The sequence below is a fragment of the Platalea leucorodia genome, assembly GCF_965183815.1.
Source record: "Platalea leucorodia genome assembly, chromosome: 1".
Classification (NCBI taxonomy): domain Eukaryota; kingdom Metazoa; phylum Chordata; class Aves; order Pelecaniformes; family Threskiornithidae; genus Platalea; species Platalea leucorodia.
Window position 1 is genome coordinate 67537609 of NC_138823.1, and position 27625 is coordinate 67565233.

At 39.8% G+C, this 27625-nt stretch overlaps 1 protein-coding gene across 1 annotated transcript; it reads right to left on the reverse strand.

Moving 5' to 3' along the window:
- Positions 1 to 730: 730 nt before the first annotated feature.
- On the reverse strand, positions 731 to 26699 carry EXOC3 (exocyst complex component 3). The gene is made up of 13 exons (XM_082307533.1): positions 26630 to 26699; positions 23485 to 23669; positions 19177 to 19396; positions 16478 to 17159; positions 11868 to 11985; positions 9592 to 9717; positions 7944 to 8044; positions 7340 to 7450; positions 6441 to 6591; positions 4955 to 5077; positions 3512 to 3673; positions 2062 to 2189; positions 731 to 1601 (listed from the first exon to the last, which is right to left on the reverse strand). The coding sequence occupies exons 2-13, from the start codon at positions 23626 to 23628 to the stop codon at positions 1430 to 1432; spliced, it is 2238 nt and encodes a 745-aa protein (XP_082163659.1). The 5' UTR covers positions 23629 to 23669; positions 26630 to 26699; the 3' UTR covers positions 731 to 1429.
- Positions 26700 to 27625: the final 926 nt, after the last annotated feature.

Consider the following 27625-nt stretch of genomic DNA (forward strand, 5'->3'; position numbering starts at 1 on the left):
AGGGGGGAGGGACTCGGGGGTCCCCGCTCGGGGGGAGCGGTTTGTCACGGGGGGGAGCAGCCCAGGCTTAGCCCCCAGGAGACACAGGGCCACTGCTGCAGGGGCAGCAGCGGGTACAGGGACGAACCGAGCCTGGCTGCCGCTCCTAGGCACAGCGTGAGGTCCCAGGGGACCCGGCCTGCCTCCAGGCCTCCCCAAAACTCCTCCGGTAGGGCTCGGTGCTCTCCTGAACCACCCTCCTCCTTCGGGACACGCTCCCTCCCTCCTCAACGAGGAAAGCCACAGTCTTTGCTTTAGCCTTTGCCCGCGCTGCTGACCTTGCCCGCATCTCTTCTGGGGTCAGGGGGAGCCGAAGGGCGCAAGGCCGGGGTGTTCCCAGGCCAAACAGGTTTGTGTAGGCAAACTCCAGCACGTTAATTAGAACAAAGTAGCCTTGTGTCTTCCTTGGACTTATCTCTGACAGCTCCGTTCAGGCACTAGCAGATGCCTTCATTGTGTCCATCACATCATTTTAAATTCACAATTTTCTGGTAATATTTTATAATTAGATAATACTGAAAATTAGCTTTAAGCATTGATCTGAAAATACTGTGGAAATAAAAAACAGTATCGCACATTTCCAGAAAACTATTAAATCCAGAGTTTATTCACACTTCAAACCAACCAACCAAAAAAAAAAAAAAAAAAAAAAAGATTTAAATCTACTGTAAATCTATAAGGATGCAAAGAATATATAGCTGAAGGTAGCAATGGTTTAACATTTTATGGTGGTGCTTTATGTGCTGTTTTTAGTAAATAAATGAAAAAAAAAATGTACCTCATGTGTCTTTATTTATTCACTCTATAATCAAATTGCATGGTAGCAATTTCATTCAGTTCCTTAGTCAGGCAACTGATTTCATAATTAAGTCTTCTGCAATAAACTATTTTACACCAAAGTAAGTACATACACAAAGTATAATGTGGAAGTGGATCGAGGATGTTGATATATACTCAACGCAGTGCCATATAAAGACAGTTCTAAAGGAGTCTGCTTAGGTATTGTAAGCAATGTACGTTAGTATATCCAGCACTAATACAGCTCTCTTGTTTTGGGTATAAATATCTTTATACGGCACTGCAGTGCACCGTGCAAACACGTTCCACGAGAAAAATGTATCTGCTGACAGCAAAAACAGCTGTAACAAATGGGTCAGTAAAAAGCCCCCTGGCCATTAGAAGATTTGTTCTTCAAACATGACCTTTACATCCGTCTTCTTTCAGAAATCTGATTACATTTTCCCACATCCAAGTCTTCAGAAAGAAACATGCCTAGCAAGTATCAGTGTATATTGAACTTTACTCGAAATAGCATTGCCAAATTTGCCCTCCCATATTTCAAACCTCTTGAGCCCAGACCAGTAATGGCACACAAACACAGAGTTGTCAGTTACTTAAGAAGTTTTGGCACAGTTAGAGTAGGAACTGTAATTTCTTTAAAAATTGGCACATAGTTTGGGTTCGGTTGGCTTGGACCTTGATCCAAAGTCTCAATGATAGTCTGCTTCATATCCCTGCTGGCATCGCCTCTCACCGTCAGCAAAGCGGCAATGTGGTCGTCCCTGCCAAAGGAAAATGGTAAAACTGGCATCAGCAGGGAACTTTGCACAAGCAAGATTCTGTCAGAAATACCACTTAGTTGGCAACCCCTTCACTCAGTTTCAGCAGGTACTTTAATTCTTAATCAGATCTCTAGCCACTCAGAACTGGCTCTTCCAGCTCGATATAAAGCACTATTTTGGCTGCTCTTAGGACTCTCAAACATATTTTATCCTCCCAAAACACAGAATGGAAGTACTTTCATTATTCCTTTCCTGTAGTACTGCAAGTACATGTACTTGAGTACTTAAGTACATGTATCTCCTAGTGCAGCTCACATACATTTTATATGAGCATTATTTTTCATAAGAAAGTGGCTACATTCTAAAATACGAAAAATAAGAACACATTTACACATTGTTTTGCAGTTCACCCAAGACTACAAAGAAACTATCTTTTAACTTTGAGGGCAAAGAGACTTACCTGATATCTGGGTATTTACTGACTAAAGTTGAAACTTCCAGATAGAGCAGTGAAGGATCAGTTAGCTTGATAACCTCTGCAATGGCTTCAATGATGTCACAGAGTCCCTCAGTGTCTTCTCCAGAACCCTGCCAGATGAAAAGTTTAAAAAAAAAAAAAAAAATCCCCCAAACAAAAGCAATCCCCCCCCAATATCTATAACCAATCCTTTAATTAGTATTTTGCCCGACAATGCTCTTGAATTACCCAAAGAGCTAAATTTTCAGACATTAAGGAAGAAAGTATTTGTGAATTGTCACCATAACCCTCTTCCCTCTTTCCCTGCTCTTCATCCAGAGCCCTACCCTCAGAACATCAGCAAAGAAAGTCACATCTTACAAACAAGATGTTGTATTTATCCACATGGTGATACATTCTAGTCTAACTTCTGCTAATCTGCCAGCATAAACATTAGGAATAACTGATGTGAAAGCCAGATCTCTTCTGAAACATTACTTAAAAATTGGCACTGTATTAGCTTCCTCCCAGTCATCTGGCCACCAAGGCAGCTTTCAACAACTGATCAACTGAACTGTAACAGCTATTTAATCTCTGGACTATTTTAGCGCTCTTAGTTCCAGGTCATCTGGTCCTGCCAATCTGGTATTGTTCATTTCACTTATTCCATAACCTCTTCTATCAACGGCTTAATCTGAAACAGATCTTACACAGAATCCCACGTAATGAAGGACCCTGATGCAGGAGTTGCCCCAACGTCTTCCACAGTGAGCAGAGATGCACGCCGCCCCTCCCTCCCCCCGGTTTTTCAAGGCTTTGTCTTTCTCTGCATTCTTTTGGCATTTTGTCATCTGTTGGCCCCAGGAGCTTTCTGGCAGATTTAACTGGCTCCTTATGCAGTTAAAAAAAGATCTATCATTTTAGGCCTATCTTGTACATTGTTTCTCAAACACCTTTTTTAGCCTGTCTTTTCTATTTCTGCTGCACTTTAAACTGGGTCACCATAATTGTCTTGTTGATTCTAAATGCATGCACTGCATGCTACTCAGGTAATAAGTAACTGCATCTGTTCGATGCAGTATCGCCCTTTCTTCCAGCCAGGAAAAGCAAAGGCCAATTTTTTTTATTTTTTTTTTTTAAACAAACAACTGCTTTTTTTCCTTCACTTACTACTACGAATTCAGGGCACCTCTCTCTGTGAGGCCATTCAGATATTCAGCTGCAGAGAGCTGTATAAACACAAAGCAGGAGAAACTGGTGCTCAGCAGCAGGCCTGCGCACGTCTGGTCAGAACCTCTGTCTGTGCCCGCGGCTGGGATCCTTGATATTCACAAGTCACTCAATGTTTTGGGAGACATGGAGATCTAACTCTAGCCATTTTCCCCACGCAGTAAACACGTGTGGTTTATTCTTAATTACCAGGTTAACAGCATTACCCAAAGCAAATACTTACAGCCGCAAGTTTCTTAAACAGAAATCGGAATTGTTCTGCTTCTTTGATCATTCTTTCTGCACCCTCTTTTCTCTCTTCTGCATTCTTGAAAGATATACGTTTTAACATGATCGCTCTGATGTATTCCACAACCACTCTTCGATGGGCCTCAACAGTCATTGTCTGAAAGAAAAGAAAAAGGTGGTGGATTATGCCAGTGATACCTGCAAAAGCAGCCATTATTTTTAGTCTTTGAACAATTACTAGGCTTTGAAACGTGTATTTGCACTTAATCGCCAGTACACAGTTTCTGCTAATACTACACATTTTGAGTGGCTTTAGATTTCCACTGTGTTAACAGAAATGAAAATCTGTCCTTCCCTAATGAAAAGGATGTGCCAATTACAAGAAAGAGAAACAACAAAACCAAGATACCTCGAACGACGTCTGAATTATTTCTGAGGAGCACCAAAGATAGAAGAACAAATATGAAATAATTTGGATGATCTTTAAAACAGACCTGTGCTTGGCCTTGCAGGCTTACTCTTTATATCTGATCAAAGAAAGACCAGCCATCCCAGAGGCTTCTGCTGGAAAACTCCAGTACCTTGCATAAAGCATTGCAAATCTGTGCTCTGGGTCAAGTCTGGTAAAGAAGCCTGGAGAGCCAGCAGGGATCTCTTTCTCAGATCTTCCTTGACTGATTTGCTGTTCTGCACTTGTCTTTTTACAGGAAATAGCTACTGGTGACTAAGTCAAGCATCTGGTATTGGTGCAAGAGTAATGCTGAGGTTTGAAAATAAAGAACAAAAACAACCCAAAACCTTTACATGTTTTTTCAGCTCTAATGTAAGGAGAGTCCTTAAATCCCACAAGTACTCAGGTGGTTTTTTTTTGTTTTTGTTTTTTTTTTTTTTTAACCTAAGCATGGTGGCAAAGTTATTTACAATTAAGAAAAAGCCTGCATAACAGGTAGTCACAAACTTTTTATTACACTTTATTAGTATATATCAAGCTTTAGTTTCAATCAACATGTTATTCAGTCAAAATTTTGGAGAAAGGTTTCAGGAGAGGAAAGGGGAAACGGACGGAAAGGGGAAACGGACGGAAAGGGGAAACGGACGGAAAGGGGAAACGGACGGAAAGGGGAAACGGACGGAAAGGGGAAACGGACGGAAAGGGGAAACGGACGGAAAGGGGAAACGGACGGAAAGGGGAAACGGACGGAAAGGGGAAACTCTGATCTGTCTTTGACAATATCATATGTGTGTGAACAAAAAGATGAGAGAGAGATATTAGATCTGGACTTTTGCAACGTGATTACGAATATTTTTTCATTTCCAGTGATGAATCAATTCCAATTGCTGTATTCCAATTCTGAATACCATTCAGTGTTCAGAAATTCCAAACCAACATGATATTCAGAGTACATTAGCAAAGTATCATAGAATATTTTGCACCTACCTTTTTATAAGGCTTTTTTATTTTTGCAAAGTCATTGAAATAATCCTCTACAGTGACACAGATAGTCCCCACTGCATTAGACCCCATCAACCACTTCTTTGTCATCAGCTCATTGAGATGTGGCTGAGAAGGTAACAAACAATTGATCAGAATAAATTTTTGACACTTTCATCATATCAATGCAGTTACAAAAAAATAGGAGACAATTTTAAGTGTCATACATTTCTAAACTACACTCCTTCAAAAGGAATAAGCAGTTAGTGTAGGAAAATGATGTGATCAGTTGTCAGAATGACAGTTGCCACAGAGCGCTACCCTGACATACACACTGGGTGTGTGTGGAAACCAACTGCACTAACCTGAGCATTTGTTTCATACGAGTTCTCTAAAATCCTTTATTACATTCTCTATTCAAATGCCTATGCTAAATAAAAAAATTAAGGTCCCAGGACAAAATCGGCATAAGAGCTGATGATTCCAATTTTAAATATGAGGCACTTTTAAACTGTTGTGATAATGCAACTTCATGCTTGACTTCTTGAACAGCTACTGGCTACTCAGTTGTTCCTCTTTGATGGCCCCACAAACTTCCTGTGCCTACACCAAACTTGGTGGCCTATAAACTTTACTCCTTTCCCAGAACTCCACAATACATAATTCCAGTATTCTCTCCATCTACGTACCCATCTTGCTTTGTTCTCCTCAGAGGAAAAATTCTTTATGTATTAGCGCATGGTATTTTATAAATGATAATAGTGACATGAAGCTTGAGGTTAATGAATTTCAACGGTCATTAGAGTAGATGGAGCGTCTTCTCATAATCAATGAGAATAGTTAATGAGAAATAAAAGTTTTGCTTAAGAGCTCCAAGTTTAAAATAAACACTGCTCCCACATCTTTCTTAATGTGACTCATTCAAGGTGTTTACATAAGTTCAAAATATTATTATGAATCTAAAAAGTCCCCTGACATTTCTCTGGTTTCCCTGCCTCCCCCCCCATACTCCCAATTTCTTTTTAGTAATAAAAAGAATTTTTTTTTTCCCCTGGGGGATTCTATACAAGAAACTAAAATTCTTAAACATGGAAATTTATCAGTTAGAAAGGGTCCACCTTCAGAGTCAATTAACTATTTTAATTATAGGTGGACTGCACCTGTACAAAGATGACAACTTAATACCAGCAGTAGTTTCCCAAATAATTCTTAGAACTCAACTACATAAGACTAAGTACAATCTGCTAGAAAATATTCATTATATACAAAGCACCTGCCTCAAGTCATCCTGTGAAATATAATTAAGAAACCTTTCAGCCTCCTACATGCAAACTATACCAGTGAAGAACAATACTGACATTTACTGGCATTTTGCGAGCACACCACATATAAAATACGCTTAGCAATTAAAAGGCTTCATAACTACTTCACTCCTGAATTATTTTTCCTTATAAAATAATACTTCTGTTTTTTTGAGGAAAAAAGTTCTAACCTCTAAATCCATGAAGACTTCATCTAGCAGGCTAGAGCATCCTTCTTTTGCAATGATGTCTAAAGTTGCATCCATGCTTGTATGACTGCTTGACAACGTGTCTTCCATTTCAATTTTCAAGTATTTTCTTTTCAGACTGATTATAGATTCTCTGTGACAAATAACAATGCTTTTCATCATCCACTGATGCACAATTGCATTGCTACTAAGTTTTCGGAGTGCATACACGGAAAGAGACATACTAGACAGTCTTATTTTTGCAAGGGGAAATAATGCCTGCTGCTTGCTTTGGAAGCCTTTATTTACTCTCCAGTATGATTTCACAGTGATCAGCCTAGACTATTCGTATGTTGGTAACGAACTACTGCTGATTTGTAGACTTGAGAATGGCAGCAGATATAGATAAACATGAGGTTGGATTGCTGAACACTGAAACATGAGCAATGAGAATTTCTTTCTCCTGTTTTGGTATTCTTAATAGAGCAAGCTCTACCTTTACTTTTCTCCAGTTCAGTTCACCTTGATGACACTGCTTGAAGGTGAACTGTGAGAGATCAAATGTAAGAGAAGATGGCAGGCCCCAGACAAACTAACTGAAACGGCTTTTTCAAAATCTGAAAGTTGAAGATAAATTTTTCTTTGGCAATGAGATTCTTGGAATAACAAGAGAATTTTCACTGGTGAGGGGCAATGGCTTGGCTTGCCAAAGGCAAGAGCAATCACAGTATCTGCCTCTTGAAACAGTACTATAAACCTGTTGTCTTTGTTTAGTCAGCTAAATGATCTTAACTGAAACTCTTTGTATACAAAAGAAGAGAAGGTCCTGGGAACATGTAGTATTACAAATGAAATATCAATACTTATTTTTCTCACAATACTGAAAGAACATGCAGACTTACTTAAAGGTTTGACAGTTGTTGATAACTGCAATCATGTATTGAACATAGCATTGAGGATACTGACGATTTTTAAGATGTTCTTCTTTGTACAACTGTGCTTCGTCTTTGTACCTGTAACATATACAAGGAATGGCATTAAACAGACAGAAATCTGTAATAACTTAAGTACACCTGTAGGATCAAATGCTCCATAAGGGCCCGTCAGGTATTTAGAAGTATTTTATAAAGGGCTTGATGCTCATGTCATGTTCAGTCTCTCTGTTCTGGGCAGAATCCAGCCATGGAAGTGTTTTCTGTCTTCCTTATGAGAGAGAGAGAAATCCGAGACATAAAAGAAAGCAGAACTGACTCCAGAAATTAGAGCCATTTGCAGAGAGGAACTGAAAGTGCCACTCACTAGCACAAAAGAACTTCTGCAGTGAAACTGGGGAAGGGAGGAAGAAAGCAAGAAAAGGAAAGGGAAGAAAAGCTTGGTTGGCATGGATGTGATAGGAGAAAGACAAAGCAATAAAGAAACATCCACAGGAAAAACAATTATTGGAATTGTAGGAGCAAAGAGAGGCTGAGGCAGGATAAAGGACTTATATTTTTAAAATTATGTTACCTGGTTAGAAATGAATTCATTTGTTGAAGACATTGAAGGAGTACATTTGTTTTCAAATCTTCATTGATCTGAGCAGCCACCTGAAGATTCTGCTCAAACATCTAAGTTAAAAATAGTTTAGTTATAAAGAGAGGCCTTTATCAGTGGTAAACTAAAGACAGAACTCCTGTCTTCTTGGAGACTCTCACTAGCAGCAGCTCTACATATACTTTTTGGGGATTTTTTGTTTGGTTTTGATGTGTGGGGTTTTTTTGTTTTGTTTTTGTGCTGTTTTGTTTGTTTGTTTGTTTGTTTGTTTTTAAAGCAAGCCCAGACAATTGCTGCTGACTAAACCAAAAATCGCTATTTCCATAAATGTAATTAATATATTATTGACAACCATTAATGTATGCTGCAGTTTTCTCCTGATACTGAAAACAGTTGTATTCTTTCTTCAGCAAAAAAAGTACTCAATACTTCTAATTCAGTAGGAATTTGGCTTTACAGTGGATCAAAGTTCTTGGGTCAGCTCCTGCGTTCCTTTGCTTTCCCCATATATGAAAGCAGTAAGTTCACATTAGTGAAATAGAAGGGACCCCTAAACTTTAGAAACACAACCAGGCACAACATCTAGGTGACCTACAAGGAACTGTGTTTGAGAGGAGGAGGACTGGAAAGGAAGAGGTACAAAGCCAGGTGGAAACATGAGCTGCTTTTATGCCGAGATGATTTTGAAAGTTTCACTGTTACATGAATCTCAACACTGCAACCGTTGACAGCACAACACTAGAGCCAATCAGCCGCCAGCTTCTTTGAGATCACACGCTTTCTGAACATGAGTAGATGAAGTCAACCTTGGCGCTAACACAAATGTGAAAGAATGCAGCAAAAATCCTGGTATAGGACAGGAAACAAATAAAGTAGGAAACAAATGCAGGAAGAAAAGGCCATCTATCTTTCATTGAAGGTACCTAACACAATATTTGTAACAAAAAAATAGAAAGTGAGCATAATAAGCTGACATTTGTCTGGTTGATAAAGATCACTTTAAAACCTTTCCATTTCTACTATCGACAACAGGGTGGTGCAGGTTGGGTTTTTTGGTGGCTTTTTTTTTTTTTGAAATAGCCTTTTCTGTTTTTAGGCTATTTAATAATTTGGAGAGGCATTAATGTTAACTGAAGTAGTGTTTAAACAGCAACATTTTTGATCTTTAACAGAACTTTTCTTTCCAGTATTAAGGTGTTTGTATAATGAATAATTTATAGGAACAAATACATGCCTAACTACCTCAGCACCATATTAACAAACAGCATTCTAATAACTTACAAACATCTCATCTGGCAGGCTTATACTACAAATTCACATGAAGAGACCTAAGCAAAAGCAGTTAACTATACACAAGTATCAACTAAATAGTCTGGGAAAAATATGTTTCTAATCTACACATAAAAAGAACTAAGTCTCTAAGTGTTAAAAAGGCAAATAAAAACCTCAAAAGAAACAACCCCTCCAACTAACAACTCTACAGGAAAAAAAACCCTATACATCAATAGATATAGAAACAATGGCATTCCAAACAGTTTGGTTCCCCCCCTGCGCCCCTCCATTCCCCTAAATCCATGTACGGCTTCTGTAGGTTTTCTAGAATAACCAAGTTCTTTTATACCTGAAAAACAATAGCTGGGAGCGTAGTCTGATAGTACCCATCTTGATCTGCTTCTGGTTCAGTTTCTTTTATCCAGTCTTTTTTATCTGTCTCCAGTGCTTTTCGTAGCCAGCCAATGATGTTAGACTACATTAAATACATTAGACTACATTAAATAAAGCAACCAAGAAAAAGAAAAGATTTTCTGATTTAACACAACAAAAAACCCCACTACAATATTTGGAATAGCAGCCGTTCCCGTAATGAAGAGTGGCATTGTAACAGATAATGTTGACCACTCTTGTCATTTCTACAGGATATAGGTAACACAGACAAATTAAAATTTGCATTGACAAAGACAAAGGTTAGTACTGGTAAACTAGTGATGTAGTTTGAGTCAAGTTTAGGCACATTTTGGAAGGGGAGTGCTCCAAACACAAAGAGAAAGTCAGTTTGTCAGAACCAACATGTTTACTAACTTTGGAAGTATTTATTAAGTCTCAGGCTTTAGGTTTCAAACTGAATTTTTCAAACAACTGAAAAAATAAGGGTAATACTTAATGTAGGAAAATTAGCACATATCTGCTTGCAGTTCCTTTTACCTACATTGTAGGAGACTGATGGCTGTTACCTTTGGGGACAAAACCCCAGGATTACATTAAATGAGTTGTGTTTCTTGGAACTTAAGTGCTGCACAAAATAGTGATGGAGATACAGTAGTTGGCTCTCCTCCCATCTGACAAGCACATTATACAGCAAACAGACATTAAGAACAACTGTTTTCAGAAATAGATTAAGCCACTTTTCTGATCACTTGCATGACACAGATACCATAGACATATTTGCAAGAGTAGGTAGTAAAGACCAGCATGTTTGCTAAATTTGTAATCGGATTCTTTGATTTCTGTCTATCTAAAATAATTACCCCTATGTTTTCAGAGGGTTGAAAGTTTCTGCCTCTTTTCTACTTTGTTCACACTTAGGTAAAACCCCATGTAATATAAAGGTTCATACTTCTCTCCAACGTATAACAGGTATATTAGTGTGCCCTACCATGCAAAATTAAACATGACCAGTAGGAATGTACAGAAAGGGCAAAAAAAGTCTAAAATATTTTAAAGTATTTTAAAAACCAGCAAAATAAAACCACTCTGTGTTTAACAGAATAGCAGCTTTGCTTTATTTTATTTATAGAATATAAATACAACAATGTTCTATATATAATATTTTTCACTAAGTAGGGAAAAACATTTCTGAAAAATCAAATATAGGTATATTTTTTCATCTTAAGAGGGGACAAAAATGAATTCAAAGGCATTTCCTGAGTCAAGCTAAAAGTAGCTTGAGAAATCAAGCCAATACTTTTTTGTCCTAAAGGTAAGTGCAGAAAAATAAACTTGCATAAAAGTCCTAGTAAACCTAATGTGAAGCAGAGCCTCTACTGGCAACTTCCTTGAGACATAACAAGATCGGTATATATTATTGTGTTGAGTATCAAGTCCAAGTAGTTGCTGTTGCTGGACATATTTTAGTAGCTGACACATCCAAAGCAGCAAAAAATTTCCCTCCTCTGCTTGGCAGAGCTCCTAAACTTAGGAGGAGTAGGAATTCAATTTAACAGTGTAAGAACAGCAAGTCCAAAGTTCCAACTATCCCAATACCCAGTCCCAGAGGCAATGGATCTTTAAAGAAAAATACATTTAAAAACCTGACAATCACATACTGATTCCTTTGCCATGTAGTTGACCAATTTCCAGTGACTCTTAGGATAACCAAGAAGCAGTGTCTTTATATTTACGATGCACTTGAAATGGCACCCACAAAAGGAAATTATGTTCATGCAGCTGACAGGCATGAAAGGAAAGAGACTGTTAAAAGATTCAAACTGGCAAATGTGAACACCCTGATTACCGTGAAAAGATCACATCTGTATCAAATGTTGACGTAGTTACTATAGGGACCAAGCTGCATTCAGTGGCTTGTAAATATGTTAATACCTAACATACTGACACTATGAATTTAGACATATGAACACTGGAATTCCTTCCTTTCTAATAAAATATGATGAATACAGTCTGCAAAGCAGAATTATTCCTTGAAATGTTATGATTTACATCTATAAAATCATCTGATTATAGCTTTATAAACAAACCTACACATAGTATATGAAAATTTATGGAAGTAATGATATCGAGTTCACACTTGTCACATTAGTTTCCTCTGATGGAGGAACAGCACTGAGGCACTAATGCAGCTATAAACTCATCTGAAGGTGTCTTTGCACTATTATTACTCACAGTAAGTGTTGACATGTACTTGCTGAGAAGCTGGTCTACCACATTTTGTGAAATCAGAGGATTCAGAGAATTTACATCCACTTCGGGAGACAGTTCCGAGTTTCCCATCATCTCCGTACTGAGTTTAAAAAAAAAAAAAGACATTGCAGATTAGTAAAGAAAAATGAGATAAAAAGTTAAAAACTGTGCAGCTTTTTTTGTATGACCACTGTAAGGGGCAGTTTTCCAATATCTATACATCTCAAAAAGTTCTTAATAGTAGCTGCAACAATAAATGTATTTACAAGGAAGGTAAATAAAACTATATAAAGAAAGAACAGGATGTAAAAGCTATAGCCCAGCATATATTAAAAAAAAAAAAAAAAATTACAGACATTAAGTATTCAAGCCTTTCCTGTGTTTCTAACTATTATGTACAAGAACTAGCGATTGCTTAACACTGAATAAAAGCCAACTGGTTAAACCTGTGGGCTCTTAATAGGGGACATTTTTAGATGTCTTTAAACTTACACATTCTGAATTTCAGAATGGGCAAGATCAGTGAAAAGTATGAAATACCCTCCTCGGTGTTTCTCAAAAGAGCTTCTGTTTCGCTACTTGTATCACATCCATGTCAAAGCTAAAATATATTAGAAGAAAATCTACCAATGCTTCCTGTAGTGGTAGAGGATACACTTAATATAAGAGGAGGAGGTATCTTGCATGCCAAATCAAAAGTGCACTTCATGGGTACTGTATTATACCAGCATCATTAGCTATACTTGCTTGCAAAGGAAAATTCTTGATTTTATAGGATTAGAAACTAGAGCAACCTCAAAAATATTTTGACAAGGTTTATATAAAATTAATACTTTACAGGGATATTTTGCATCTATATGTTAGAAGATTATATAATGAGTTGCTTGTGTAACTAAAATAAAAAAACAAAGCTATGCCAAAGCACAACATAGCAAGAACTCTTAATATTTCATGCTTAAAAAAAAAAAAAAAAAAATCAATAACTCAAACCCACACTCTTCAGAGAGTGCTTTATTAACAGTTGATGGAAATATACTCAATCATAATAACAAATTGTTTCACATTCCATTTCTAGTGTGCTTTTCAGAAGCCACAAATTCTATATTTGCAGTGGCAACTATAAAAAAAACAGCAAATAAAAAAAAATTCCTAAACAAGTGTTTAGTTTGCAAGTTAAAGTTGTTCTCTGGGTACATGCAGAGAGTCAGCATAGTGGTGCTTCCACATCATGAAAATAAAAATGTCAAAGCATTAAAAAAAAACCTACTATGGCTAACTAATGAAAAAACAAAATTCTTGTCTTTGAAACCACAAAAGCTACTGTAACTGAACACTTTACATTTGTAGCGTCTTCCTGAGCCTGTAGGAAAAGAGACTGAAGATATTTTAAGTGGCTCAAGCTATTAAGAAAACTGAATTCCATTCTGTTGCTGTTTACATAAAGAATACACATAATAGCAGGACCTGCTCTAGGCTTCTTCAGGGGAAATGTCAGAAGCCGTTTATGGCACTGTGCCATATTCGAAAATATTTCTAGCCTCATTATGCCATCATTACCCCTACTTCACAAGGCCACAGAGACATTAAATCTTTCTCAAGGTTTATAAACTGAAACCCCAAAACAAAAACCTCGAGCCCCCAAAGACAAAAATTCTTCCTATACTCAAGTTCTCTTTCCTGACTGCCACAACCCAAGTGTCTGGGGGAAAGGAAGTGATAGACAACCCTCTTAGAAGTGTCAGGAGGCTTCTAACTCTACGGAAGGGTTATTTCCCTTCAATAAAAAGTTTATAATCAAGTTGAAATTTCAATCAGAACTGTATTATCTGGAAACTAACATTTTAAAAAACTTCTATTCTGCCTCCTACGACACCAATCCTGTTCTGTCTTGTAAAAACAGGTACTCGAGCCAGAGACAGCATCCAGCTAGCTACAGAGCACCATTCCTTCTGTTCATTAGAGTGAAGATTGTTGACACTGCCTGTAGCAATGTTGGTGAACTCTTAGCAGTTTTGTCAACACTTGATCAGTATCTGATAAAATGATGTTATGAATACGGGCATCAGGATCTTACAAGACTTATATTTTCCCTAAAACAAAGATCAGAGTCCTGGTCCCAACTTGGTACCGATTTAGTAATAGCAGTATGTTTCCAAAGCTCTCATTGACTTAAATATGAAAGATAAATACACCTAGCACAGTAAAACTGCATCCCACTCAAATATTAAAGGCTATTATTCCACATAGAGCATCACTTTATTTCTCAGCTATGAGTTGAATACAATTCTAAAAACAGCTTCCAAGACATGCTCTGGTAAAGAAGAACATAACTCTTACAACTCCTATCTTGCAAATACTGTAAACAGAAGTTATGCATGGCTTTCTTATCAATTCAGTACATGGAAAAAAAACCTCAATGCTTCTCTTAATTGGTCAGCGTTTTCTCAGCTGGTTTTGAAGCGCAGCTGTAATACGCAAATACAAATACAAATTCATATGTTCCCTCTAATATTAAATTACATTTAATAAAAGTAGAGAAAGATTAGAAAGGACAAAACTATCTTCCACCATACAATGTTCCATAGAAGTGAACAAGGAATGTAACAGCAGCTTAGAACCTATTTTCCATACAGGGAAAAGAGGGTGAAATATCACAGAAACACAGTTCTCATGATGTCATATAGGCCATCCTCCCTCACAGTTTATTATAAATATATCCCTATAGAGAATTGTTTATTGTATTAAGAGATGTCCAGTGCCTGAGATGTGGTAAGCTCTGCCAGTATCCCGCTTGAGCACTTTACTTTTTCCACTCACAAGCCTGAGATGATTTCTTTTTCCACTGTCCACCACAAACATACACAACAGCTAACTGTCATCCTCTTTATAACAGTTTATTGTAATCTGTAAGAATACAATTACTGTACTGACCTCTCAGGCTTTTTTTTTAGAGAAGAGAGAAACTCAAAGCCTTAATTTTTTTCCTGAGGTATTTCCTCTAATTTCCATCACACCTCTTACATGGATATACAGGGAAGAAGTGCATTCTCAGATATCTTGTACTGTGTCTACTCCTCTCACTGTTTCACTTCCTTTAACAGATTCTGCCATCAGGTGCAACAAGCCACAGAATTCTCTTTCTAGTTTGTTTGTGTTGTAAATAGATGCAATGCTGGCTTTGCTCCCTCCCTTTTCCCTTCCTATGATGGAACACAAAGACTGAGAGAACTTTAGCTCTGAATTGTCCAACTCAATAGCAATCTGCTCTACTTTCTGGAGGAAGGGTAGAAAGGCAATTTTAAGACCAAGAATTGCCTTACTGGAACATCAGCCCGAGGACATAAATGAAGAACCTGGGAGCAGGATTTGTACTGAGACCATGCCCCTATAGGTAGAGGGATTCACATATTTCTGATTTTCATTCACCGTGGAGCTATTCCTCTGGCCTTCTATTAACAAAGAAGAAAAGGCCAATGAACTCAGCTCGTTATTAGTAGCTGCGTCTCTCATAAATCCTGCACAGGTATTTAAGTATGCATTAGCGGGTGCTCCTGATTGTTCCTTGCAGGGAAGAAAAGCAGAACAACTTCGCAGTGTAGAGCAAAGCACAGAGTTCTGAACACAAAACGAATCTTAAAGCTGGTTATAAAAATTCTACAGAACCGTATTATCTCCTACCTATTTGCTTTATGGTGTTATACTCTAAACCTATCAAGCGTCCAATTTGTTGCATTAGCGAGACTGAACAATTGAAGACGGCAGAAGTGTACACAGCGCAGACTCTGGGTCAATGCCAGCTATTGAGAACACGATTACAGTCACGAGCCACAGAAAGGCTAGCATTACTTTTTCCCAAACAAATCAGTTGCTCTAGTAACTACATGCCAGCAAAAACTAAACAGTTGCCATTTGAGCTGTTTCTACCTGGAGGATAAAAAAAAAAACAACAAAAAAAACCCAACAAAAGAAACCCCAAGACATAATGCTTAAGTTATCCCAAGAAATCACACAACTCAAAAGAAAAGAGTTTAAGAGTATCACAGGAGACAACCTGTAAGCAGAAATTCTTCTACATAAACAAATCACCACACAGTTCTGAGGGAAAACCTGAAGGAAGTTACTACATTCTTTCCATTTAACAGTAGTGAAGCAACACTGAAACAGTCCCAACCCCTGTAAAAAAGAACAATAGAAAGTTAATAACCATACAAATCTTCTGGGCCTGTGGTCAACAGCAAACATTTTGTTTCACACGCACGAGCTCTCAGTCGCTTCTGCTCTTCCCAATACTTCACCAAACTGGCACACAAATACAAGGTGACTGCAGCTTCAAGCAGGTCTTTAACTGCATTAAAACTTCTAAGCTTACAAAGCAACTCAAAATCACATATTAGAAAATGCAAACAAGTTTTAAGGAGCGATTTTCAGAAAGCAGAATGCATAACAAATACCAAACCAGCAAGTTCTTTACTATTATCCCTCTTTTGTTTTATCTTCTTATATGTTAATAGACATGCAAATATTAGCACATAAACTGTGTTTTGCATGCTTACTCTCAACTATTGCTAACAGAAAAGATAAGGGGACCTTACCTTTTGTATGTATTTAAAACCCAACTTAGAAGGCTAACAATCTCATTCGCTTCCAGATCCTCTGCAGCAAGCTCTTGCATGCGGGTGGACAAAGCTTGATGGTACATGTTTAGCAATTTGTTGAAAATGTCATAATGTGGAGGAAAACATTGATCCAGCAGGGTTTTAGCCACGAGCAGGTCATCAAGGACATATTTACGTATGATTTCTAGATGGCGCACAAGCCACATTTTGTCAGATTCTCTAGTATCTGCTTGGGTGCCTTCAATGCGTGTGCTCACAGTTCTTTCCAAAATGTTGAACATTTTTTCTTTCCACTTCTTTGGTCTGCCAGGAGGTATGAACCCAGTTTGTTTTTTCCGGTCTAACATGCGCCTGTCAATTTTCTCCTCCCTCTCAATTATCCTAACAACAGAAACAAGCAAGGTTGGATCTCGACGAACTGTAACAAGGGATCTTTGAACCACCATCCAAAGTTGCTTTGCCAGCTCCTCAGAAAGTTTCTGCATATCCCCAAAGTATGTATGGATGAGGTTCATGTCATGTGTGTTTTTGCTGTCCATGCGATACTGCTCATACATCAGGTTATCACGAGAACACTCTAAATCCATCAGTTTTCGATGAGCTTGCAGAAGTTCCCCTCGCTCAATCAGATCTTGGGTCTCCCTGACTATCTCTGGAACTGAAAGAAAGGCAAAGAAGAAAAAAGAAAAAGAGTAAGACAACACAATCAAAATACAAAGAATAAATACAAGACAATAAAAGCACTAGGAAACAAGCTGGAGAACAGCTGTAGTAATTCTTTTGAAATAATTTAAAGGAAATTATTTTGAAGTATTCAAAAATTGTTAGTAAATGCTATATGTCTTTATACATTATTAACTATAATGCTCCATTTTGATCAGTGGTTAAACAAAGATCATAGTGCCAACAGAAAAGAGTTTCCTTTCTCTTCCCCCTCTTAAAAAAAAAAAAAAAAAATCCATGAAAGTCTACAATGAAACAAATTGCAGTACTAGCTTTCTTACACCTTATACAAAAGGCTTTTAACTTCCCTGACTAAAAGCCACTTACCCTGTTGAAACTGAGGCTGCATATACCCAACAAACACTGAATTTTACCTCCTTCTTGAAGGAACAGTTTTTGCCTGCCTAAGGCACAAAGGAAGAATAGGGATAATTACCTATGCTGCTGAACTATTTAGAAGATTTTTTTTCTTTATTATTTTTCAGTATTTGAGGAATACTATAGAAGAGGATTAGAATCCTGTGGGGCAAAGAACTAAAAAAATCTCAGCAGAAAAACTGTCACTGCAAAAGGCAGCTAGTGATAAAACTGGCAGCCCCACAAAAGGTTTGAAAAGACAGTTATTCATAATCATTAGTCATGATGAAAACCACTTTGTTTATAAAACATTTGTTTTGCTCAGAGTGAAGTTATCATACTGTTTAACAATCCTGGGGGGACATGCTTCACACTAAAAACCTCTCAGAATGCCAGAGAAGAAAAGGCTTGTTGTCTCAATTGCATTCATCGGTGTAAAAGAAAACACCCTTAAAATAACTCAGCATTGGAACATACAGAATTTTCTTGTTCTTCGTTTTTTATTGCTAGACATTGCATGTAAATACTACTCTTTTTCTTTAAGTTGCACACCATATCCCAGTTTGGTACTGTAGCAGTTAGATGCACTCTTACAGAGATTAAACAAATAGACCTGGTATGACTGGGAAACATTTTTTCTTTATAGGTACATTTTACGAATTACTATCAGGAGAGAAGAAGAGAGAGAAGACTACTTAAATAAAACCAAAGGGGTATGATAGGTTTACCCCCCATTATAGGGGTAAAATTCTTGAAATTACTTATAAGCAGGAAAGTCCTGGCAAGGAATGCACCTGATTCAAGATGGAATGGAAAGTGCATGAAAAAGGCTGCATAAAAGGACAGAGGTAACTCCATTTTCTTTATCTTTGCAGTATCCATGATATCACATTAAGCTTATTTAATTTTGCAAACCTTTGCAGTTGTGCAGTGGTGCAAGGAAGAAGTGTCTCCCACGTATAATTTCTTTATGCATGAGTTGGTCTCTGATTGTGCTGCCTGATTATGAAGCAAGGACTGCGCACACTTGAAACTGAACTTCAGGTAGTTTATACTTATGCTTGTAATATTAATGGAAATCCTTAAGGCTCCTAACTGTTGTGTGAAAAAGACTGCCAGGAAATCTTTGACTGGAGATCTTGCTGTTTCATATTTTGCCTTTGTTTGCAAAAAAATTTCACTTCCTAAAATCATTCGGGACTATTTTTACCCAACGGGCTTGCTGTAGGTGCTGAACTCACTGGCAACATTCCAGATCTTTCTGAATTTTCTTTCTGTACATGCCGCTTGCATATTTCAGTCTTTTATACTAAACGTTATCCCTGATACTGATTGCTAGCAAGAAGCTTCTTTGTGACTTGTGTTTGATGATGAGATAGGCCAGACCAGAAGTTCTTACAGTGCAATTTAGACTTGATATATATTAAATGGTTACCAGCTAGTTCCTTGAACATGATGCATAGGTAATTCTTCCTTAATTCTTCACTCCCAGTGAGGTTTAAAGTTCTCAACATTACTTGACAACCTTACAGCTGTTAGTACCATTTTAAAGTGCTTTCAGTATGTGATGGATTATATAAAGAACATTAGATTACCTGAAAAAATGTTCTTGAGATTTTCTACAGCAGCTGCCAGTTGGCTATGTTGCACTACAGCATCCTTAACATCCTTGAGGTTTTCTATGGTGTTGATGCTCTGTCTCCAGTCCTTATTGACATCTATCAAAGACTGCTGAATATCCTTTACATCATTCAGTGCATTGTGCAGTTGACTTAAACCTGTTCGTACTCCATCTAACTGTGACTGGATTGCTGCCTTAAATACAAACAAAAAGACAAAGAAAGAACTCAGGTTAATCATTTTAAGTTCCGTATTTTCAAGATTTCTCAATAATTAATTTTCATTTCAGTATCTAATATTTTCAGAGGAAAAAAAACTGAAAAGGTAACATTATAGCTTACTAGAAATGTGTAACTTACTCTGTGTGTGCACACATATTCTTTTTTTAAAGTTCTGAAGTGGTATCTTGTTTTAAAGGACCTAGATACAACTGATTCACCCACAAAGCTAACATAGGAGCTTAGGCAGACAGATCATCACCTTTATAAATCTATATTAAACCAGGATCACAGGAAGGCAGAATGAGATTTCTTTGCATTTCCTTCGTAAATTCATTTCAAAGGGGGATATCAGAAGAAAGCTGATCCAGATGTTTCAACAGAATGCTTAGTATGCACAGATTCACAAAGCCTTTTACTAAAGCAATTATAAATTTTGACTGGCAAATGAAAATCTTCTAAAAAGCCCCAATAAACTCTGAAATGTTCTTAAAAAAACAAACAAACAAACAAAAAACCCCAAACGCCTCCGGCCTGTGATGCCTGAAAGCAAAAAAAATCAAAACGAATTCAGCCAAAACAAAAACCAACAAAAACCCAAACTGAATAAAATTTCGACACAGTGAAACATCAATAACCAGACCAACAATCCAACTACTTGATTATTTTGGCATAAAGAGAGGTTATTGATAAAGATATCTCTTGTAACAGGTGACACTTGAAATAATGACTTTTCAAATAGGCTATTAGTCCTGAATATGATTTGACAGTCCAGACACCTTACAGAAAATGCATTATGGTGTGTATCTGAGTGAAAGAACTCAGATCACATCCACAGCATTTTTTTTTTTTTTACATATGTATTTTTAAAAAGATGTGACGAAGGTGAAATCAGGCGAGTGGAAAATGAAACTGGAAATAACAGCCTTCAAAAGACAAGCCAAAGGCAAGACATCAGTGAAAATTCAGTTGGGTATCTCAAGGACTTGAAGTAACCAGTAAAGAAATGAGGCACTAATGGTTTTGCTAAGCTCAAAACACATTTTTAACCATACTTTTAAGGCCAAAAAGCTTGGGCAGTCATGGAACTTTTTGTCTGATACTAGAAGCCAAGAAGGAAATCCTGGTAACTATGAATAACATTTATTGTGTTTTAAATGTACTGGGAAAGTCCCAGAAAAATGCAGTGATTCTTAAACTACCACTATTTATGTACTTTCAAATTATGACATGCTGATTTTACTGATAAAAATGTATTTTCCTGTCAGACTCAGTACAATTAAGCAGTGGTAAGGCATTTTTATACAATCTCTATCTACAGAACTGCTGCATTAACACATTTTTCCCTACAGGAACTGAGGTAATTAGGATACTTAAACATTCAATATGATACTCAAACACAATCTTCTGAAGCTTACCATAAAGTACTTTAAAAATCACATGACCGTTAAATGTTCAATACTTCTAATTTGAGACTTCAATTTCTTCTGAGGCAGATCTTCCAAGTATTACATATTCAAACTTTTGTCTATTTAACTTTGGCAGAAACTTGATTACGTTAAACAGAAACAATCACTAATCTTGGTCACTGACACAAACGGCCAAGGAAAATTCTAAAACCAGACATCCACGCGTGTTCAGTCTGTCTTCTGATAGTCAGCTGTGGCCAGGGAGGGGGTGGGGGACAGGGAGCAAGGCATGTCCTAGCATTGTGGACTAGAATACATACTCATCTTAGATTGGACTGACCACCACTTTATTAAAAAAATGAAAACAAAACCAAGCCATCCTAGGAACAGGGCTCAAAACTTCATTTTTCTCTCTTTTCAAGTGACAGCCCTCAACATGAAGCCATGGAGCCAGGATCCTTGCTGCCTGGTCTCCCTAGAGCCCTATGGTTCAAATTCATGATTGCAGAGCAGCTAAGAATCAAAAGGTAAAGGATTCAAGCATGTTTATACTCAGGACAACCCATGACCTAGGAACCTTCCTGGGATATGTATACAATATTTCTTCAGGGTGAGAGAAAACCAAAACCTAAGTTCTCCCATTGACTGAATAAGTACATGAAGAAAGATGGTTGTCAATGCTCATAACTTTTCAGGCTGTGGAACAGAGTCCAAGCAGCTCTTCATCTACATTTTGGAGTGCAGAGCCCAGAAGTACCAGCCTACAGCGCTAACCTGTGCTCATCCACCCATCGTTTCAGAGTTCTGCTGCTGATCCTTAAAAATACTGCTTCACTAACCGCCATCAGTCTCACACATGAAGCAGATGAGTTTGATACATTTCAAAGCAGTTTCTCCTGTAAGAATTTATATAATGCAGGAAGAGGTGCAGAGGAGGATGTAAGAAATGGACATAACTAAATATTTGGGAGAAGATATAGAGAGAGGAGTAGGATAACCAGCTGGAGGAGATGCTGTTCTTTTGGGCAGAACACCATTCCAGATCTCTGCTGCTTCATCCCTGTAAGTGACATACAACTATTACCCTGGTTTTCTACTCTTCACCCTTGATTGACTTGATTATCTCGATTCATCTGAAGAAAATGATGACAAAGATGAAAGCATATCCAGTCAGAAAGAAGCACCAACATGTTCACACTAAAAGATTTACCATGTGTGCATTCACACAGATGAAGCAGCTGAGGTTTTTCAACAGTGGTCCAACCTGAAAAGTCAGCAACTCCTCCGGCTGATGATCCTAAGGACCCTGTCTCTCCATCTTCCACACCATACATATACGCAGTTTAAATACAGAGCAAGAGTATTTCTTATATCCTCTCTGTGCTCCCATCCATTATAGTAATTCTTATGGGAAAAACTGCTTTGCTATCCATTGCATCACTACCATCACCTGTTTCAGGAATGTGCCCTGAATGGATTAAGAGGTATTGTACTTCTTTACGGAACAGGTATTTCTGACCACCTATAGATGACTGAAGTTAAGGTAACTTAAGGAAAATGACAAGGAAACTAGCTATACAGTGGATTTAGGCATTTACAAAACTTACAAAGTTATGTTTAGTCATCACTGTCTATAGAAGCAGACAGCAGGCAAATGACTGTGCTCATATATTATGAATAGATCACAGTAACTAAACAGCTGATCCATTATTAATAGACTCCACTATATGCTTCCTGCCTTAAATCTGAAATACCCAGTCCAAGCCATCAGGAAAATTTCTGTTTCTATGCTACAGACAAAAATTAACGTGTAATTTGCTAACAGATTTTTTCACTGTGAAAGAAGACAGACTCTCTTCTACTTTATGCAGACTCCCACAAAGAAGGAGCCATCAAATAGCTGTGAGACAAACTAACTTATTCTGAAATATAAGATTAGATACAGTGTATACCAGCCATTTTGATCTGGTAAACACAAAAATATTTCCCAAAATACTTTTCCAAGGCTCCACTCCCATTATGCAATATAGTGGTCTAAAATGACTGTTGGCTAGTGAGTACCAGTGAAGGAAGAAAACACAGAACCCAGTAACATATCGACAGAAAACGTAGGAGGACCTTACTCATATTTCAGGCTAAGTCTGTGTGTGCGCACTTACATGTACACATGTGAAGGAGGGGGAAAATCATGGGGTACGCTTCTGCAAGAGACAAGAATGTGACAGATTTTAGCTATCTTCCATAAACCTATGTAGAAGTCAGACTAAACTGACAGATCTTTTTCAGATGCAATCATTAATTTTTTTTACAAAAGTTCAGTATTCAGTCATTAAGACAAAGGTTTGTTGGCTGACAGGCTACACAGCAGGAGGGTAGCTGTCCATGGATAAACGAAGGGTAGCTGTCCATGAATAAACTGTAGAAGTTACAGGACATAAGAACACTTGAAATGCTTGAATAAAATTTCAGTAAGATGCACAGCATTAGTTTGCATTACTTTCAGGATGCAAAGCCTCTGTTTTGGACACAGAACAAAAATTAAAGTTCACGGTTTAAAACTATCGGGATGAAAATGTAGAATCAAAAAACAGAAGGAAGAAAAAAGAAGGTACATTCATGCTGCACCACAGACACTCAGGTTTATCAAACTTTTTACCTTGAGTCGAGCTTCTACTGAAGCCTTCTTACGAGCTTCCCTCCTGCGATACTGCTCCACTTTATCCAGCTGATCAGGACGCTGAAGCATTCCCGCTACTCTTTGAACAGCTGTTGCAACTGCTTCCCTATCCGTTTCCTCCATTGTTGATTAGGACCTCAAAATGCCTTCATAATTTAACAGTACTGAAAAGAAATATAACATTTTTAGAAAATATTTTTTCATTTGATGGCTATGTGCCATTTCAAAGTCAACAACTGGAGAACTAACTTTGGCAATAAAAACAGTGCAATGTGACAGAAGTATTATTAGACTGCATTATAAAGAGTAGTAATCGGAATTCTACAAGAATTGCATTTAAGGTCACTTAACTCTGTTTCACTAGTTTACCTGAAATGTTCTCTGGTTACCGTTTTTGCATTTACCTTGCTCTCTGTAAATTTGTATAAAAAAAAAGAAAACAACAACAAAAGAACAGCAAATCTTCATCAAAACAGATTCTATCTAATCCTAGAGTAAGTAGGTTTGGCTATTAAAAGGGGAATGAGACACGCATAAAGGAATCTTGTAGCAGATCCAAGCAAAACTCCTAACTCTTCTGAACTAGAATCTGGTGGAGCTGAGAGAACCACAGTCCCCCTGCAGCAATTGGTCAAATTTGCTACCAAAAGCAGAGAGAAACGTAGCTGTGGAAGCTCTAAACCCAGAGACTTAACTATAAAGCACTTCCATTTAGACTTCTGACGGATGATTTTTTTATTTCCTGCTCTTCTTACGGTATCGGTGCATCAGAAGCGTAGGTACGCAAGGAAAAATTAATCAAGTATTTCACCTAAGTCTCCAGCAGAATTTCCAGTGAAGTCAAGATGTGCATACAAACTAGTATGCAGAAAAGGTAAAATTTGCTGGCCACCAAACCAGACCTGTTCTCTCAAGCTTCACTAGCTACTAACAGAAAGCAGGGAGGATCCCAGTTACCAAAGATGCAAGAAGACGGTGTCCACAGAACTCCAAGGAACACATCTGGACTTCCTCATTCTTCCTGAATTCTTTCCAATGTTTTATGTCTTCAGTCTTGTAATCAAACAGAACATTTCAGGCCACAACTACAGATTATACTCTCTCATATCCATATTATTCCTTGAAAGTAGCTATCTACTTTCAAAGTAGTCTGCATTCATATATCCAGCATATCACTTAATCTCAACACAATAGTGATCTGACAAAGAACTGTGCCAAGTGCACAGAACTGGAAGTGCAAAAGTGAGAAAACTCACGGGTCGAGAGAAAGACAGTTTGATAGGTGAAGGAAAGTGGAAACACCCCCCGCCCTCTAAACAAAAACAAAAACAAAAAAAAAAATAAGAAAAAAAAAATAGTGAAGCTCACCACCTCCCATAGGCAAACTAATGCTCCAGCCAGTCTCTGAACAACGGCCACCCTGGAAGCCAAAACCCCCCCTTCATCTTCCTCTACCCTGTCTCTACCCCCATGACATTATATGTTAGGGAATTTCCCTTTGGCTAGTTTGGGCCAGCTGTGTTCTCTCTCAATTTCTTGCCCATCCCCAGCCTACTCAAGGGGAGTGGAGGGCAGAGTAGGAAACAGAGAAAGCCTTGACACTGTGGAAGCACCTTTCAGCAACAGCCAAAACACTGGTGTGTTATCAGCACTGTTTTAGCCACAAATCCAAAAGACAGCACCATCCGGACTGCTACAAAGAAAGTTAACTCCATCCCGGACAGACTCAGTACACCATTAGTAGAATTAGTCATTTTAGAACTTACCAGGGTTAAAAAAGGTTCCAGGCAAGGTTTGCCCAAGAGCTAGTCTATAAGACCCTAAGTCTACATCTCAAGTCCCTTCATCCAATATCTCAAGATCTGTTCTCTAGTATCTTCAAAAATTACATGCACAAGTATGCACTTATTCCAGAATTATTTCTACAGTGTAAATTCATGTCCTACTTTACCTCCTCAGCTGTGCAACCATACCCAGCACTTCTCTACGAATGGCCTGCTTAGCTCAAATGATGTTTGATTTCCTACTCTGCACCCCAAGGTGCAGGATCTATTCCTACCACTCACACTTTTGAAAGAATACCCCGGTTTTGTTTAGCTCAATCCACTTCCAAGCGATCAGGACTGTATCTACAATTTTAAAGAAATTGCTCCTTTTAAATATGAATTTACTACAGAAATAGAATCTGCAGGAGACAGCTTTATGCTGGATTACTGCCTTTATTAACAACTCTGAATCCGTTCAACAGAGTTATGATAGCTCTAACCCCCACAGCCACTACCCAGGCACATTAAGTAGACCTCATGAACAAAATTAGTGGTCCATACTGTAACCTCCTAACTGACTACATACTAACTCGCTGAGGTAGACAGCACAACTACTAGCCATTCAAAAGGAAGAGCAAACTTTAAGAAACCACACCAACTTTACACAGAGCCAGAACCACAAACATCAGAGCAACGCACTGGAAGAGACGAACAAAAAGGTCCTGAGCCCTCTTGGAAAGGCCTCAGCGGCAAGCGCACCCTCACCCTCCGGCCTCAGGCTCCGGCCGGCAGCCGAGAAGCCAGCCAGCGGGGGCGACGGGCTGGCGGGGGGAGGCCCCTGCCGCTTCTGGGCTGGAGGCGCCCAGCGACACCCAGGTCTGGGGCACAACCCCTCCCAAGGAGGAAGCTGCGGCAGCCCCAGCTCCGCCCGGCAGCCCGGCTCCTCCCGGCCCCGCTCCCCGACGGAGCTGCCCCGAACTCCAATTATTTGCACCGACGCAGGTGCCCGTCGCTGCCGGGCAAAGGCCGGAGACCCGCCCGCGGGCAGGCAGGCGAGGCTGCAGCCCCGCCACCTCGAGCTCCTTCGGCCTCGGCAGCGGCCCAGGGACAGCGGCCGCGCCGGAGGAGCCCTCAGCACCCCCGTCAGCCTCGCCATCCCCAGGGGCTCCCGGATCGGATCGGATCGGATCGGCCCGGCCCAGCCCGTCCCGTCCTCCCTCCGCTTCCCGTAGCGCCAGACTCGGGCCGCTACAGACAACGACAGCCTGGCGGGAGCCGGCACGGCGGCGCTCACCGGCCGGGGCGCTGGCACCGGGCCAGCGGCGGGGACCGAGGGAGCCGCCGCAGCCGCCACTTACCGGCTGCCGCCCGCCCCGCGGGAAGGTGCTGACAGTCGGGCAGTGCGCAGGCGCCGGGCGCCGGCAGGGGCAGGCGGGCGGGCGCGCAGGCGCAGGCCGAAGACACCCCCTCCCCACCGCTCCCCGCCCGGCGCGCATGCGGGCCGGGCCGCCTCACCTGCTCACGGGAGCGCGCTGCGCCTGCGCGGCCCCGGCAAGCGGGGTGGAGGGGCGGGAGGGCTGCTGGCTCCCCGAAAGAGCCTCTGGAGGCGCGGTGGCGGCTCAGGCTGCTTTAGTGGCCGCCGAGCACCGCTGCTTTGCTCTCCCCGAGGAGCTTCGTCCCGGTGGCGGGGCGGCGGTCTGCGCGCAGGCCTTGCTGGGCGCGGCGGGAGAGGTGGGAGCGAGGGCAGCGCCCTCGCCTCCTCAGGGCGGGCTCGGGGCTACCGGCGGCGCCGCCTCTTCGTCTTCCCTTCTTCTTGTTTTACAGTCCCTCAGCGTCGAGGGCACTGTCAGTCCTTCTGGGGCGTGATTCAAGGTCACTGAGATCGGTTAAAAAAATAAAATGCGGGAGTCCTTTGAGGTACTAAACCTTTGGGTTTGAATGGTAACGTACTGCAGCGAAAGCTCGGTCGTTGGGTGCCGCCTGGAAAAAGGAAGCACGCGAAGCAAGGGTGCCGCATGAATGATGAGCCGCGAGCCGTGCGGGATCGGTCAGGTCTATGTGGAAGCGGCTCTGCCCGGCAGAGGAAAAGGGAAAGTCCTCCCTCAGCCGCGTGTCTCAGCCGTGCCTCTTCACGTGCCGCTTCACGTGCTTGACGCTTGTCTCGGAAGCTTCACACGAGCGCTTCTCTTCCAGAGCCCAGGCTGCTGCCCTGCTGGGAAAGGCCGTGTTGAGTGGCTGCCGGGCTGCGGCTCACGATGGCCTGCCCTGGCCCTGCGCCTCAGAAACGCCGGGGCTCAGGGAAGCTGCTTGCTTAGGGGTTAATTTATAAGTCAGGGAAAACTACAGTGCGTTTA